Below are 13,883 nucleotides of genomic sequence, written 5' to 3' on the forward strand. Positions count from 1 at the left end.
GCCAGAATCAGACGGCTGTATCAATTTATTTCCTAAATCTTGATCATTGATGTCCAGCCACAAATACTTCAAAAACACCAAGCCCTTTACCTCAATTGCATTTAGTTTCAACTCGAACTAAAATGCAAGCCACGTAGCCTTGGAGCTGCACAGACAACAGCAGCAGCATTGTCGCACTGGTATGTTTGTTTACCCTTTAAACTGTTGCCCTCTAGAGAGTTTGCACGGGAGTTTGATGCGTTCAATTGGCTTTAGTTGGTTTGACAAATCATGTTGTCTGTGATCCCTCATCAGGCGCAGTTCTTAAGTGCGTGATCCCCAGTCTTTCAGTCGTCATACAAAAAATCTTCTGAAGCCAGTCTGTTAGTGTGTACTCCCAGTCTTTTACAAATCTGTAAAGGTTGTGAAAGTCGTGTAGTGTGTCCCCAGCTTTAGGGTGGTGTTAAAAGTCAAACTTCCGTGTCAACACCTCTACAGTCGCACACAGGTTTCTTACCATTTCCCAGGCACCGGGGTCGTGTTTGAATAGCGAGTGTGTGAGCTCTACCGACACTCTCTTCCTGTAGTCTGAACTCTTGTCTTCCGAAATTCGGAACAGCACTGCCGCAGCGTAGGTGGCTGCAGGAAGACAGCAAGATCAGCAATTTATTATTTAAAAAAAAAGCCTAGAAGAATGGGTTGCCTTGGAAATTATGGATTATGGAGCTTGCTAGCAATGTGTATAGCTGGAAGATTTAGGGATTTCTTATAAGCTTGGTTCTGTAGGGAAACTGTAGCTTGAACTACAACAATTTATTTTGTAGTAATTAAGCAACAAAATGCTACAAGCAATTCAAGTTAGCTGCGTAGAAATCCAGCGTCTTTAAGGCTTTAAGATTGTCGTATCTGTCATGATTGCTAAAGCCATGACTGTTACTCTGCTGCTGTAACAGCCTCCACTCTTCTAGTTTCAGGCTTTCCGACAGATATTGGAAGCTGGCTGTGGGATTTTTCCTGTTCAGTCACAACAACATTAGTGAAGTCCAACACTGATGTTGAGTGATAAGGGCTGGCTCGCAGTCAGTGTGCCGGTTTATCCCCAAGGTGCTGGATGGGGGTGGAAGACAGAGCTTTGTGAAGTAAAGTGCCCAAAAAATTGGGAATCGGGCTTCGTGCTCAAGGGCGCTGTCATTTTGAATCTGTAAATGCAGAAAATGTCGACCCAATGCTGGAACAACATTATTGTCTGAAAGGCTTACTGTATACCGATCAGGCGGAACATTGTGACCACCTGCTTAATATTGTGTAGGTCACCAAAACAGTTGTGACTCATCAGAGAATGGACATGGGCCTTCTGAGGGTGTCCTGTGGTGTCTGGCAACAGAATGTCGTTAGTGGGGGGCCTTTGGCTCCTATGGGTTGAAGGGAGGGGCCTCTGTGGATTAGGCTTGTCCCAGTGCATCCCACAAATACTTGATCAGTTTGGGATCTAGGGAATTTGGAGGCCAGGTCAACACCTTGTGCTGCTTTTAATGCATCCTGTTGCCATCAAGGGGTGTCATTGCTATGGGGTGGGGCTATCTGGTCTGGTCTAGGTGGGTGGCACATGTCTGAGTAACATCCACATCAATGCCATGTCCAAAAGGTTCCCAGCAGAACATTGTATTGTCACGAGATGGTCAATGTTATTTACTTCTCCTGTCAGTGGTTTTAATGTTGTGGCTGATCGGTGTAACATTTCCCTCCAACTATGGATAGCTAGATTGGAAGTTTTATCCACATAAAAGATGAACTCCCTTTGGTTTTGAATGGACTTTGACACTACTGTGATGTGTGTTGATCGTCTGTTGACAGCCCGATATTTGCAAGTACCATGTACAAGTTAATGGTATTGTTAATGGAATAAAAAATTCTGGTTATTTTCATTTTACGGATTCAATACAACTGATCTTTGCAGATTGCATTCCACCGTCATGTGAGATGAACGTTGCAGTTTCACACATAATTGAATTCCAGCAGATGGCAGTCATGTTACACGAGCCAGGTCCCTTCAAGTCACACTTTCACCACCAGCCAAAGACTCCTTATTAAGAAAGTAGCAGCAGCTTCCTCAATCTCAGAATGGAACATAACATGGGTGTCTTGGCGATTTTGTTGCTTAAAGTCATTATCCCACTGAAGCCTCTCTTAATCCTGATTACGAATTTTTATGTGTTTTTTTTTTTTTTTTTTTCTCACTAAACTTTTTAATCTTTCACCCAGTCAATTCAACAGCACATGCTGGGTAATACCCAGGTGTAAGCCGACATGCGACGTACCGATCCCCTCGTTGTTGGAGTGCAGCAGCTCCATGAGCGGCGCCGATGCTCCCTCTGCATCGATGAGCTCTGCGGATTGTTTGTCCAGGGCCAGTTCACACAGGACGCCCGCCGACACTCGCTTCACATTTTCCACGTACGAGTACAGCAGCTGGGACACAAACACACAAACACAAAAAAAAACTGTAATCTTAGAGACAGACCGGTTAGGGATGCTTTTTTCCAGCACTGGTTTCTTGGAGACTGATTCTTGGCACTAAAACCCTTTGTTTTTCAACTAATCAGATGCTTCCTCTTTCCAGAATTGCCAAGCTAGGATGTTGGTGTTTCAGGTGTGCAGTAGTGTTCTGGTGGTGTTTTACTCCAGTTATCCAATGACATCTCAATCAGCCAATGTACAGACTATAAATATTCCATAGTTGTGGTTTGGAGATGTGTACAAAGCTGCCAGTATGCTGCTAACAAAGCTAAAGTGATGTTCTTCTAACTGTTTACACAGGCAAGTAGTGGGAAAAGCCTCCGGGTTGCTTCCCACCGCCGTCTTGATTTCATCTTCGCCGTGTCTTTGTAAATTCGACGCATTAACTCGGACACGGGGAGATAACTTTTGCTCAAAACATCCACGGTGTTTCACATAAGCAACAGCGATTGCATCACCATTCGAAGACGCGCGGCGGGCGAACATGCTGCCCTTCAGTTCAGCAGTTTGTTCAGACTGTTTGCCGGATCAAAACTCAGCCTGAACAAGCGGTGTTTATAAAGCTGAACGCTGTAGCTAATCCGCCTCATTTCTGCACCAGATTTTCCACAACATGTATATTTGTGCAGCTTTAGATTACGCCCCGTGGCAAACCAGGTAGTGACCGACTGAACTACTGCCAGTGACAGGGGTGATTCTGACCGGCTGGAGGATTTGTTTGTGCACACACACCGAGTACAGAACTACTTACTGGCACAATACATGCATACGTGCATGTCAAATTCCAGATAATCAGATTGAGGGTTACTTTCAGAGACGAAATGCAAGCCCTTATAATGTAAATCTTGCATTTTATTTTGGAGACGTTTGAAAGAGCAGGTTGAGGTTGTGGTTAGGCTATATATAGTATGTAGATTGGAAAATGAATCGCATAAGAAATCTAGAAATGTAATTCATAATTATATGAATTGTCACTGCCTTTGGGAAATCCCATGTTTCATCGCACATTCATCTGTCCCCGAGCTCATTAGTAAAAACATTGTTCACTCCCTTCCTGATCTGAATACAGCTGTGGAGCTTATTAACCGATTGATTAATTTTAACTTGGCTCAGCTCCTTCACTACTTGCAAATAATTAAACAATAATAATAATAATATGTGTGTTTGGAGGATTGGATAAGGTAAAAGATCTACAAGAACAAAATTGAAGCACCTGCTTCATCCTTCAAATAATTTTCAGGGTCCACTCAAATAGCTAATAGAATGTGCATAAATGTGGTTTCAGGATGCTGATATTAAGTCAGCGGCTTCTGTAGATCGTGCAGCCTCTTCACGTCCTGTGATGTGGGGTGTACCTGCACAAACAGTGGTATGGTCTGCATGCTGGCGATCTCTCCTCTGTTTATGGGGTCTCTGGCCAGAATGTGAAGTGCTCCCGTGCAGCCCTCTACAATTTCCTCCATGCGAACACCATCCTGACAAAAGAGATTGGCAGAAAGACAGAGGCCAAGAGTCATCACACAAAGAAAATGGCCCCCAGCTAACCCAGTGATTCCAGATGAGTGGTGCTTTAAGGGGGAGCTTCTGCAATTGCTTGCAGGGATGGTTGAGTAGCAAAATCTTCTAACAGCGGCAGGGTCGCACCATTAGGATGGAAAAACCAAACCAAGACAAAGCAACGGTCCTGTGAAAGGTAAATGACAAAGTGGGGCCCCAGAGGGCTACCTTTTGGTATATGTAACTCCCTTAAACCAATGCATTGACAATACTCCACAACCTCTGTAGGGGCCTCATTCTATCTACCTCGGCAGTATACCCCAGAAAAAAATACAAACAACTGACAGTATTTCTTTGACACGGTATCAGGGCATCTCTAGAATGAGTAGAGGTGTCCAGACTTGTAGTTGTTGCTGTGATCATTACGTTTTAGGGTGAAGGTCAAGGTTTGATTTGACAATAGGGTTGTGGTAAGTCACGGAGTACTCAGACTAATGTCCCCTTGCATGATTGAAACTGTACGTGCGTGTCAAACCTGGTACGTCTGTTGTGCGGAAGAGGCGTGTCTCTGTGTGTCCTGGTGAGCCTTCAGTAACAGGTTGACCAATCGTGGAATGGCACCTGCCTCCCTCAGTGGTGCTTGGTTGGCCGGGCACAGAGCCAGGTTCCGGATGAGACCAACTGTGGCCTGAGGAGAGGACAGAGATGAAAGAGTCTCCTCAACAGGACGTTCCAGGATCTATGTGGGTCAGCTTTAAAGGCAACTTTACATGCGGCACCTCTGATTGGCGGTGCCAATTGCCGTTTGGAATTGAACCAAGCTGCTTACGCTGCATCCGTGTTTACCGTCTAGCGCTTGGTGCTACGTATCAAAGGAAACCGCAGGGATGAGAGGAAAAAGATCTGACAGTTTTCAGCGGAGGGAGCGCTCGCTCACTGCCGGGGAGACAGCTGGGCAGACTCCCAGAGTCAAGACATCTGGACAATTTGTGTCAAGACATCCATGGGAGCTCACTGCTGTCTTGCCACTACCACCAAAGAATTCAGAAAATCTCTGACTTCTCTTTTCAAGCACTACATGCAAACTCTGCAACCCTACAGACTCTTCAAAGGGAATAGCTTCACCAAACATTATGCTGGGATCGTTGGCCCAAAAATGTAAATACACTAATTTAAAATTAATATGAAAATTGAATGTTTTGAAAATGTTTCTGCTGCACAACCCTACTTTAAAGTCTAAACTTTCTCAGGACCCCAGAAATGAGTCAAGCATTTACAAATCAAATGACCCCGACATCCTGACATCATCCAGTACAATGTGTGTATGTAGCACCGTGTATCGAAAAACTGACATTGTTGTTTCTGGTCAGATTACATATCGTTTTTTTTTACTTTTCGAAGTCTTGAATATCCAACATCTATTAGATAAACAAGCCTCCTGCGCCATCCAAGAGACTAGGCTCTCAATCCTGGTACTCAATACCAATGGTTGATACGGAGTATTGTGTAAATGTTTTAGGTACTTTTAGGTAGGCAGTAGGAAGCCGCCGGATCAGTACAACTTTCGTTCTCCTTCAGGACAACAAGCACAAACCTACAGCCAGGGTCATAAATAACTTCTGCCATGAGAAGAACAAGGAGGGCTGGAACGTATGGTCTAGCCCCAACAGGCTCGATGTGAACATCAGTAACTGAGTCTTGGATTATATGAACAGACAAAATACACAGAGACTTTCTAAATCCACCGCCATGACCAGGTAGGTGATTGGTATGATGATGGCCCTTGGACCTCAGAAAGTGTCCTGTGGTATCAATCACAATGACATTAGCAGTAGATCTTTTAAGTCCTGTGAAACGAGCCCTGATCTTGCACGTCCCATAATATCCAGTTGCCAGTTCATGCTCTTTCAATCCTCAAACCACTATTGGTATCTGATCAGAGGTTCAGAGATGAACCAACCCAGTCGTGGGGCTGCAACAGTTTGTCTTTACACCTGCCCATTTCATCCAGTAGGTCGACTATATCGAATATATCCCAGGTGTTGGACATGTATAACAACCACTTTTCACTTCATCTGTGTTTGGTTGTTATATGTTAGCCAATTGACGTATCTGTCTCTATGAGGTTATAGGGACGTACAGTGACTGCATTAAGTCAGTCACTGCAAATGGTGTAACCAGATATACTCAACCACGGCATAAATGCCAGTGTGACCGCTACACACGAGTCAGCCGGTGTATTGAAAAAAATGCTATCAATCACATTACACTTGTAATGGAAAATTACAAGGCATTTGCGGCCATGTAGCTTGGCCTGTTTACGTTCCTGCCTCTCTCCTCCCATTCATTTGTTCCTCTCCTCTGTCTCCCTCTCTCTCTCTACTCGACCAGCTCTGTAAAGCTTCCTTATAAAGTCACATTGTCCATTTCTCCATTCCACATCATTAAACACCAATACCTCAGTTCATTAATATAATCTGCCTGAGCTGGCAGAGCTGTCTGAGTGAGGGGGGAAAGTCAGAGAGAGTGTATGTGTGTGTGTGTGCGCACGATTGGAAGAGAAGAAATATAGAAAGAGCCCATTTCACTTTAGTAGCTAATAGAGAGTGACACAGAGATAGAAAGCAGATGTAAAATCATGGCCGCCTGTGAACTTTGAATCAGTGTTTATGTGCAATTTGGTGACTCTTCCCCCTCTAATTGGTCAGTAAACTTGATGAGAAGAACCATACCAACAATTATTGCATCCCAGTGAAAAGTTCTGTGTGTGTCAGAACTAGTATCTTATAACAGTATGCCACAGAGCCTCACTATTGAACTAATTAAAACAGGGGTGTCAAACCTATGGCCCCGGGAACAAAATTCCAAAAAATGGTCCAATCTGGCCTGCAGGATGATTTTGCAAAACGCGAAAATCACATAGAACACGTTAACTGCAGTTTTTCAATGAAAGTAACTGCTATTCCTAATTTGTCCTCTAGGGGGTCACAGTTGAGGACATAACACAACGCTGAGACCTGGAACTAAACAGCAGGTGGCAGCAGCGCGCCAAAATCGCACTCATTTTTCCAAAGAAATTCCGCGTTGTCCATAAAATGTTTTGTAAAAGTGTATGGTTAATCAAATGGGAAAAAAATATTCATAATGTACTTCTTTGTACTAAAACGAAGGGAAACATTTGGAGTTTTTATTTATAGGTTGTCTGTGAAGGTTCTCATCCGAGTAGCTTCTTCAGATCATCGTGAACATGGTGAAACATCTTCTCAAAAAACTCTACAAGTCCAGTTGCCTTTTTTGAAATTGCATTTTTGGTTATTTATAGGTTATTATGCTGTTATGTCACTGGTCCAGCTCTTTGAGATCAAATTGGGCTGTATGTGGCCCCTGAACTAAACTGAACGCACTGAGTGGCATGTTCCTCGGTTACCTAACACAAACACTGACTCAGCATTAACACTCTTGGCTATTCCAGTAGTGGAGTCAGGTGTGGGGCAGTGGCCTCACCAGCTGCCAACTAAACAAATACCAATATTGTCAATAATAGCTCGGAGGCCACTCTGTCTGCTAATGCTCAGCAACCTTCTAAAAAATGATGGTGGTGGGTTGCGTTTTAATAACAGGCTCCCGGTACAGGGACCTCACAGAGGAAAGAGGTTAATGCCTGCACAAAATGCCATGCCAATCCCTCCCAGCACTGTCAAACCATGTCACACAGTCCCAAAAAGGTCAATCTGCTAGGTGAAGGGAAGGGAGGAACGACATACTGATGTACGTAGACATCGGGGCTACTTGCACTGGCAGGTACAGCCCGCGTAGATCTCGTACTCCATCCAATGCAATTCACATTTTCTTTAAATTTACCCATGCATATAATTAAAGACTTTTAAAGTGTGTAACTCTCCTGTTGGTGATACGGCACATAGAATAGGTTATATTGTTCTCAGTGTATACAAGACCTTTGACTATAAGTCTTTTTTTTTTTTTTTTTTTTAAGTTAGATTACCAACGCTTTTTCCCCAGAAACACAAACAGCCTTGTCTCTGGAGCTTTCATTCTCTCTCTCTCTCTATCTCCCTGTCTCTCCAGGGACACAGCGCACCAGCGGGTGTTGTCACAGCTGAAGTGTTTAGAGAGTGAAGCATGATGGGAGGTGTGTGTGTGTTTGCTTGTTACCGGGCGCTGTTGTGGCTCCTCTTTCAATATATTTGCGCGTGTATTGTGTCACTTTCCGTCAGGCTGGCTGACACCCTATCGACACCATCGTTGTCATTAACAACTTTTATTTTTCTCCCTTCCTCTTGTTTCTATATTACTCTCCTCTCGGCTCCTCACTCTTCCTTCCTTCTTTACTCTTATTCACATTTCTCGTTGCACTTTCTCACCTCTGCCATCCTCTCTTCTCCCGCATAAGCGCAAACAATTGCCCCTCCTCACCTTCACCACGGGCCAGTAGTGGGGCTGTCCCAGCAGCTTGACGACGGCGGGGACACCGTAGTGCAGCCGCACGGCGTTCTGGGCCAGCTCGGCGTCCTGGTGGCGGGAGGTGAGGTGGCGCAGGGCGCAGACCGCCGGCTCGGCGACGTCCTCCTTCTCCCCGGCCCGAAGCACCGCATGGATCAACGCCTCCACCCCGCCGTACTGAGTCACCAGAGTCTGAGGGAAAACAGACGGAACCTGAGTTGCAGGTGTGCACTGTGTGACTCATTTCCTGCATCGAACCTTCCGCATCGACGCAGAAATTCATTCTTAAGACATGGCTTATGGTAAAAAGCAACAGTAATTTCTGTGCGTCCCCTGCATGGGGCTTGAGAGCAAAGACAAAACAAACAGTAAACATCAATATGATAGCCTATGTATATTGCTTTTGTAAATTGATTTTCCTCTGGAGTGCACACTGTCTGAGGTGAAGAATATAGACAACCACCGGGCTTGTTCATTAACTAAACACTGTGGTCCAAACACCAAACCCACAGAGAGAATTTACAGGCTTTTTATTTTCTCTGTTGTTTGCTCTTTAATGAATTCACAGACGAAGAATAAAAACACAAATGAGGACTTCGCATCATGGCCGGCTTTGAAAAGCTCCGCGTGGCGCTCAGAACCTCTAATGCTCCAGCCATTTCACGTGAACGTTCATTAAGATGTGTTTCTTTTGCGCATTAATTCAACGCGCATAATTATGCATCCGTAAAAAGCCCAGGAGAGCCGCGGATAACCTGGCTATGAATGCGCTCAATAGCGCAGGGTTTTACTGCTCGTTTAGAACGTGAAAAGGGGTCAAAACCGAGCTGTGTTGTGCATTGTGGCACTATTAGAGTTGATTTTAAAACTTTTAAAGCACTTCTTAGGCAGGCAATAGCCGCATTAAAGCGCTTCTCCATTCTATTTTATGAGCCATTGCTCATAAAAAGACAAGGAGACAAGAGGTGACGGCACTTTTGCTGTCTGGGCTCCAAGGCTTTAGTAAAACCCTGCCTGAAGAGATTCCACTTGTTGAACTGTGTCTTTAATTCGACTGTTTCTGTTCATTTTAACCAGATTGTCTTATTTGATTTTATTTCACAACATAACACGTAGCGTTCCACAGAGGCCTTACTGCCAAAGCACTTTGTAATCTTTTGATGTTGGAAAGTGCTTTTAAAATAAAGTTATTCATATAATTACTGCTTCCAGACAAGCAGCCGCCACACAGTAATTATCATATTTATTACAGCACAAAGCATTCCTTTTTTATGTTGTGTCTGTCATTATTTAGGATTTAAGTTATGAGTCACCTACTGCACTACTTGGCTTCTTTGCAAAAGCCCAGTGTGAATACAATCTGGACCGGAACTGAAAGGTGACAGTGGATGCTTGTCTTTGCCGGATGGGGCCAGATGTGTCTCAGCAGGTTGCCCACTAATCAGAGGGTTGGGATTCCGAACCCTTAGCATCTGCTCCTGTAGAAGCATACTTGGGTAAGTCACTGAACCCCAAGTTGCTCCCAGTGGCAAGCCTTAGTTTTACATTGTGGCTCTGCAGCCGATGGTGTGTGAATGTGTGTGAACAGGGGAGTGATTAATATCTGGTAGGAATATTAAAACTTCCTACCAGAAAGGTGCAAGAAAGCTTCATGGAGGACTTTAGACCACTTATTTAGATAATTCATCATTTTACCATCGGGTCCAGATCAAGTGAAGGTCAGCAGTTATAAAAGAGGCCAAAAACATCCTGGTTAACCGGAGTGGCGGAGAGCGGTGATTGGGTTACCTGTCACAAATAACTGAACTTTTCAGTAGACCACACTTAGCTGTCAGTCGCGCTAGGTATCACTACTGATGTCCTTAATCGTTTTGGTTCCGATTCAGTGCCATTCAATTCAGTATCAATCATTGGTTTCAGAGTTTTTGGTATTTCTAGTTGGCACATCTTGCACATGGCTTTGGTTTTGCACAGCTCTTCTCCATCGTCACACAAATCCAGTCGGCTTTCAGGCATTTGCTGTGCAAAACCAGTCTTGTGAGACCGTAGCAAGGTTTTTAACGAGAGGACGTAGGTGTTTATTTTTAAAAAATAGATTCGTGGACTTATTGAATCAATCGATTAGAATGGGAAAAAAAAAATAATATATATATATATATATACATATATATATTTTAAACCCAGCCGTATTTGTCAGTATAGCGTACCATCACGTCAGGTTTACCTTGTTGCGAGAGTTATTACAGGTGAGGTTTGACAGGATGCCCGTGGCGCAGGTCAGCATGTTGACATCGTCCGAGCCCAGCTGGGTTACCAGTATCTGCAGGAGGCCGTCTAAGCCCTCCTAGACAGAGCAACCGATGGTAACAGAGAGACAGTGAAGATGAATCAAAGCAGTTCCAGCTTTTCAGGGTCTACGTATCTTTAAAACAACGACCTGATAATAAAATATGGAAATGATCACAGTTGTAGTAATAGATAGCAAGTCAAGAGTACAGCAACGCTTGCCCGAATAAGTACGCACCTGTTTGGTCGCAGCGTCCGAAAGGTTGCGGAGCGTCCACAGGCAGTTCTGGATCAGGCGCTGGCTGGAACCTGTAAGGTGCTGGCCCAAGGCCTGCATGCCCCCTGTGCACAAGTGCAAGCACGCAGTTACACATTACACAAAAATCTGCACTGATTCTTATGGCTTAATGTACAGTGATACCGACATACCAGCTTCCACTATTGCTGGCTTGTTGCTGGGACAGACAGACAGCACTTTGAGAACCCGGCTGGTGGTCCAGAGCAGCTTCTCATAGTTGTAGTTCCTCATGATGAACACCAGGCCCTCTGGGCCCCCATTGGCTAGAATGATCAACTGAAAAGACACAAAAAGTAGGAGGTGTTAATTGTGTATGTATTACAAGAGTGGACAAAATAGGAATCTCATTCTCGCAGTGGGGGTTCCCGCCTCACCTTGCTCTCCTGGTTTCCGTACGACAGGAGCTGCAGACAGTCTGTGGTAATGGCCAGGAACTTGGGGTTGCTCTTTTTCAGCAAGGGAACCATCCTTTGCAGGCCGTCGGCAAGGCGCACAGCCATCTTGGCTCCCTCTTGATGCAGCAGCAGGTTGTGGAGGGTGGTGATGGCGTAAAATAAGACCGATTCCACAGGTGAACTGCGTGATATGATAGACAGAGCGAGAAAAGGATACAGATTTCGAAAAAATGAACTCATTTCAAGGAGCATTAAGCAATCTATGACCTTTACAGACCTCCATCATTCCAAACAAGTCGGAGGGACACAGGGTGAAGAGGATTTTGTAGTCGGTGTCATTTGCTGGCAGTACTCTCCTGCGTCATTTAGCAATTGAAAAGTCAAGAGTGTGCGTCCCAGTTTTCTGCTCAAAAAAACGTGGAAATGTCACAATCTAGTGAAGCAGTCAGCGGTCACGTCTGTGAAATGCCAGCTCTCCACAGATGCTCTACGAGGTTTATGTCTTAGATTTGACTGAGCCGCTCCGGTATAGTCAGAAACTTGCCTTGCAAACGCTCCGGCATTGTGTTATCTGCTGTGTTGCGCTTCAGGGGTCATTGTAGTGCTGAAAATTTAACTCTACGGAAAAGGTTTTCTTAAAGGACTTCTCTGTATTTGACGAAATTCGTCGTTCACTAATTGCACTGACTGAAAGTGCTGCTGAGGTGATGGTCCTTCCAGATGGTTCTCCAATCCCTGCGGTTCCACAGGCAGTTCCTTGGCTTGGTTGTATCAGCATACAAAGCAAACTGTGCAACCTAAATGTCTAGTTTTCTGAACTGTGTTGCCACAAATAGACTCAAATTCTTGAGGCACATGCAAACACACAGACACCTGACCACAACATGGCGCCACAGCAGTTTAGTAATTTTTACTGGAGATACCTCTGCAAACAACACAGTAAGAAGTGCAAAACGTTCAAGCATTTAAATGTTACAATGATGCACTGAAAGGCAGTTAAAGGAATGAAGGAGGAAGAGCTATATATACATAAATCTGTTCTGATAATTAAGCTCATTTGAAAAGATATTCATCTTTTAGCTGCCAATCACACATAAACCCCATCAACGGAAACATGCCGTAGAATAGCATTTCATTGTAGAAGGAGAAAGAGAAGATTTCTGATATAAATGCCTGTTTCCTGTGTCTAACCGGATTACTGCCTAGTACCACACACACACACACACACACACACACACACACACAAACATACGCATATGCACAAGTATAAACACTTCATAATGCAGGAGGCTGCAGAGGGTGACACTAAGAACAAAGCCAAACAATCTAGAAAAAATTAAAAAACATTAACGGGCAGAGGTGAAGAGGGACAGAGGAGGCAAAGCCGCATGCTGATAGAAGTGATGCACGCTAACGCTCCGTGTGAAGCTTTCTTTATAGCTTTCTTTTTTCTTTTTCAATTCAGTTTCCTTTCATTTCCAGTGTGAATTAAGCTCCTGAATCAATTATGAGTGTGAATTATCCTCCTCTGTTAAGCCTCAGCGTGAGGGATTAACTTTCCAGCCTGGGGGTTGTAAAGAACCCATATTTGGTGCTGAAAGCGCAGGCTAACGCGTTAGCTTCACCCGCTACAGTTGTTGTTTGACCTCTTGGCGTCATGTCGGAGGCTTGAAGCAGGTCTCCCAGTGTACTTTTTTCAGCTGCTTTTAATACCCATTGTTCTCTCATGTATGGTTGCAAAGACTGCCTTTCATCTGTTTTTCTAAATGTATTTTTAACGGGATACCGACACCAATTACTTATAATTATTTTCTTAATTTTGTCACTCCCAGAGGCATAACTACAGTTGCCTGCCTTGCCTGTTGACTAACTTCTGCATGTCATGGTCTGGAATACATTAGGCTCCGTTCACACCTTGCAATTCAGTGTCATGTGGCTAGTTTCACACCTGGCACGCTATTTATTTATTTATTCATCTCCACCCTGACGTTTGTTAGGCTAAGACCTGCGCAAAGCCGAGATCAGAAATTAAAAATGAAAGCTTCCACCGCTGTGCTGTTTGACGCAGCAACAGAAAAAAAAAAAAAAGATAATGAAAGTATCTAAACACGCCGGTGATTATTGAGGAAATGAGTAACTTATCTCCAAGCAGCTCCTTATGCATCAACATACTGGCATCAATAATTAACTTCCAGCCAATAAATTTTTAATGGCACAATCACACAGTGTACACATATTAAATACTTTAACTTGTTAATTTGACATTATTTATCATTGTTCGTTAATAATGAACAGGCGATCATTTACAAAGGCGGGTTGTGTGTTTTGTTTTTTTCTGAATGAATGACGCAAAACACCGCTTACGCACGAGAACTTAATGTGACCCAGGGTGCACTGTGTGATCGCACTGCCACCTCCAAATCTGGTCCTGTGTTCACACCTGCAAACTG

The 13,883-nt window shown here is 44.1% G+C and overlaps 1 protein-coding gene across 4 annotated transcripts in view; it reads right to left on the minus strand.

The window, feature by feature from the left end:
* LOC311506709 (junction plakoglobin-like) overlaps positions 1–13,883 on the minus strand; it is an 86,679-nt gene that overhangs the window by 7,077 nt on the left and 65,719 nt on the right. For 3 of the 4 annotated variants that reach the window (XM_084570771.1, XM_084570772.1, XM_084570773.1), the window contains 9 exons: positions 11,413–11,614; positions 11,170–11,314; positions 10,979–11,082; positions 10,679–10,798; positions 8,428–8,646; positions 4,529–4,681; positions 3,852–3,971; positions 2,298–2,448; positions 497–618 (listed from right to left, as the gene is read on the minus strand). In XM_084570771.1, coding sequence (XP_084426897.1) covers positions 497–618; positions 2,298–2,448; positions 3,852–3,971; positions 4,529–4,681; positions 8,428–8,646; positions 10,679–10,798; positions 10,979–11,082; positions 11,170–11,314; positions 11,413–11,614 — 1,336 coding nt within the window. The remainder of the gene's footprint in view (positions 1–496; positions 619–2,297; positions 2,449–3,851; positions 3,972–4,528; positions 4,682–8,427; positions 8,647–10,678; positions 10,799–10,978; positions 11,083–11,169; positions 11,315–11,412; positions 11,615–13,883) is intronic. The other variant, XM_084570774.1, reaches the window with a different exon arrangement.

Source organism: Chelon labrosus (genome assembly GCF_963514085.1).
Source record: "Chelon labrosus genome assembly, chromosome: 21".
Lineage (NCBI taxonomy): Eukaryota > Metazoa > Chordata > Actinopteri > Mugiliformes > Mugilidae > Chelon > Chelon labrosus.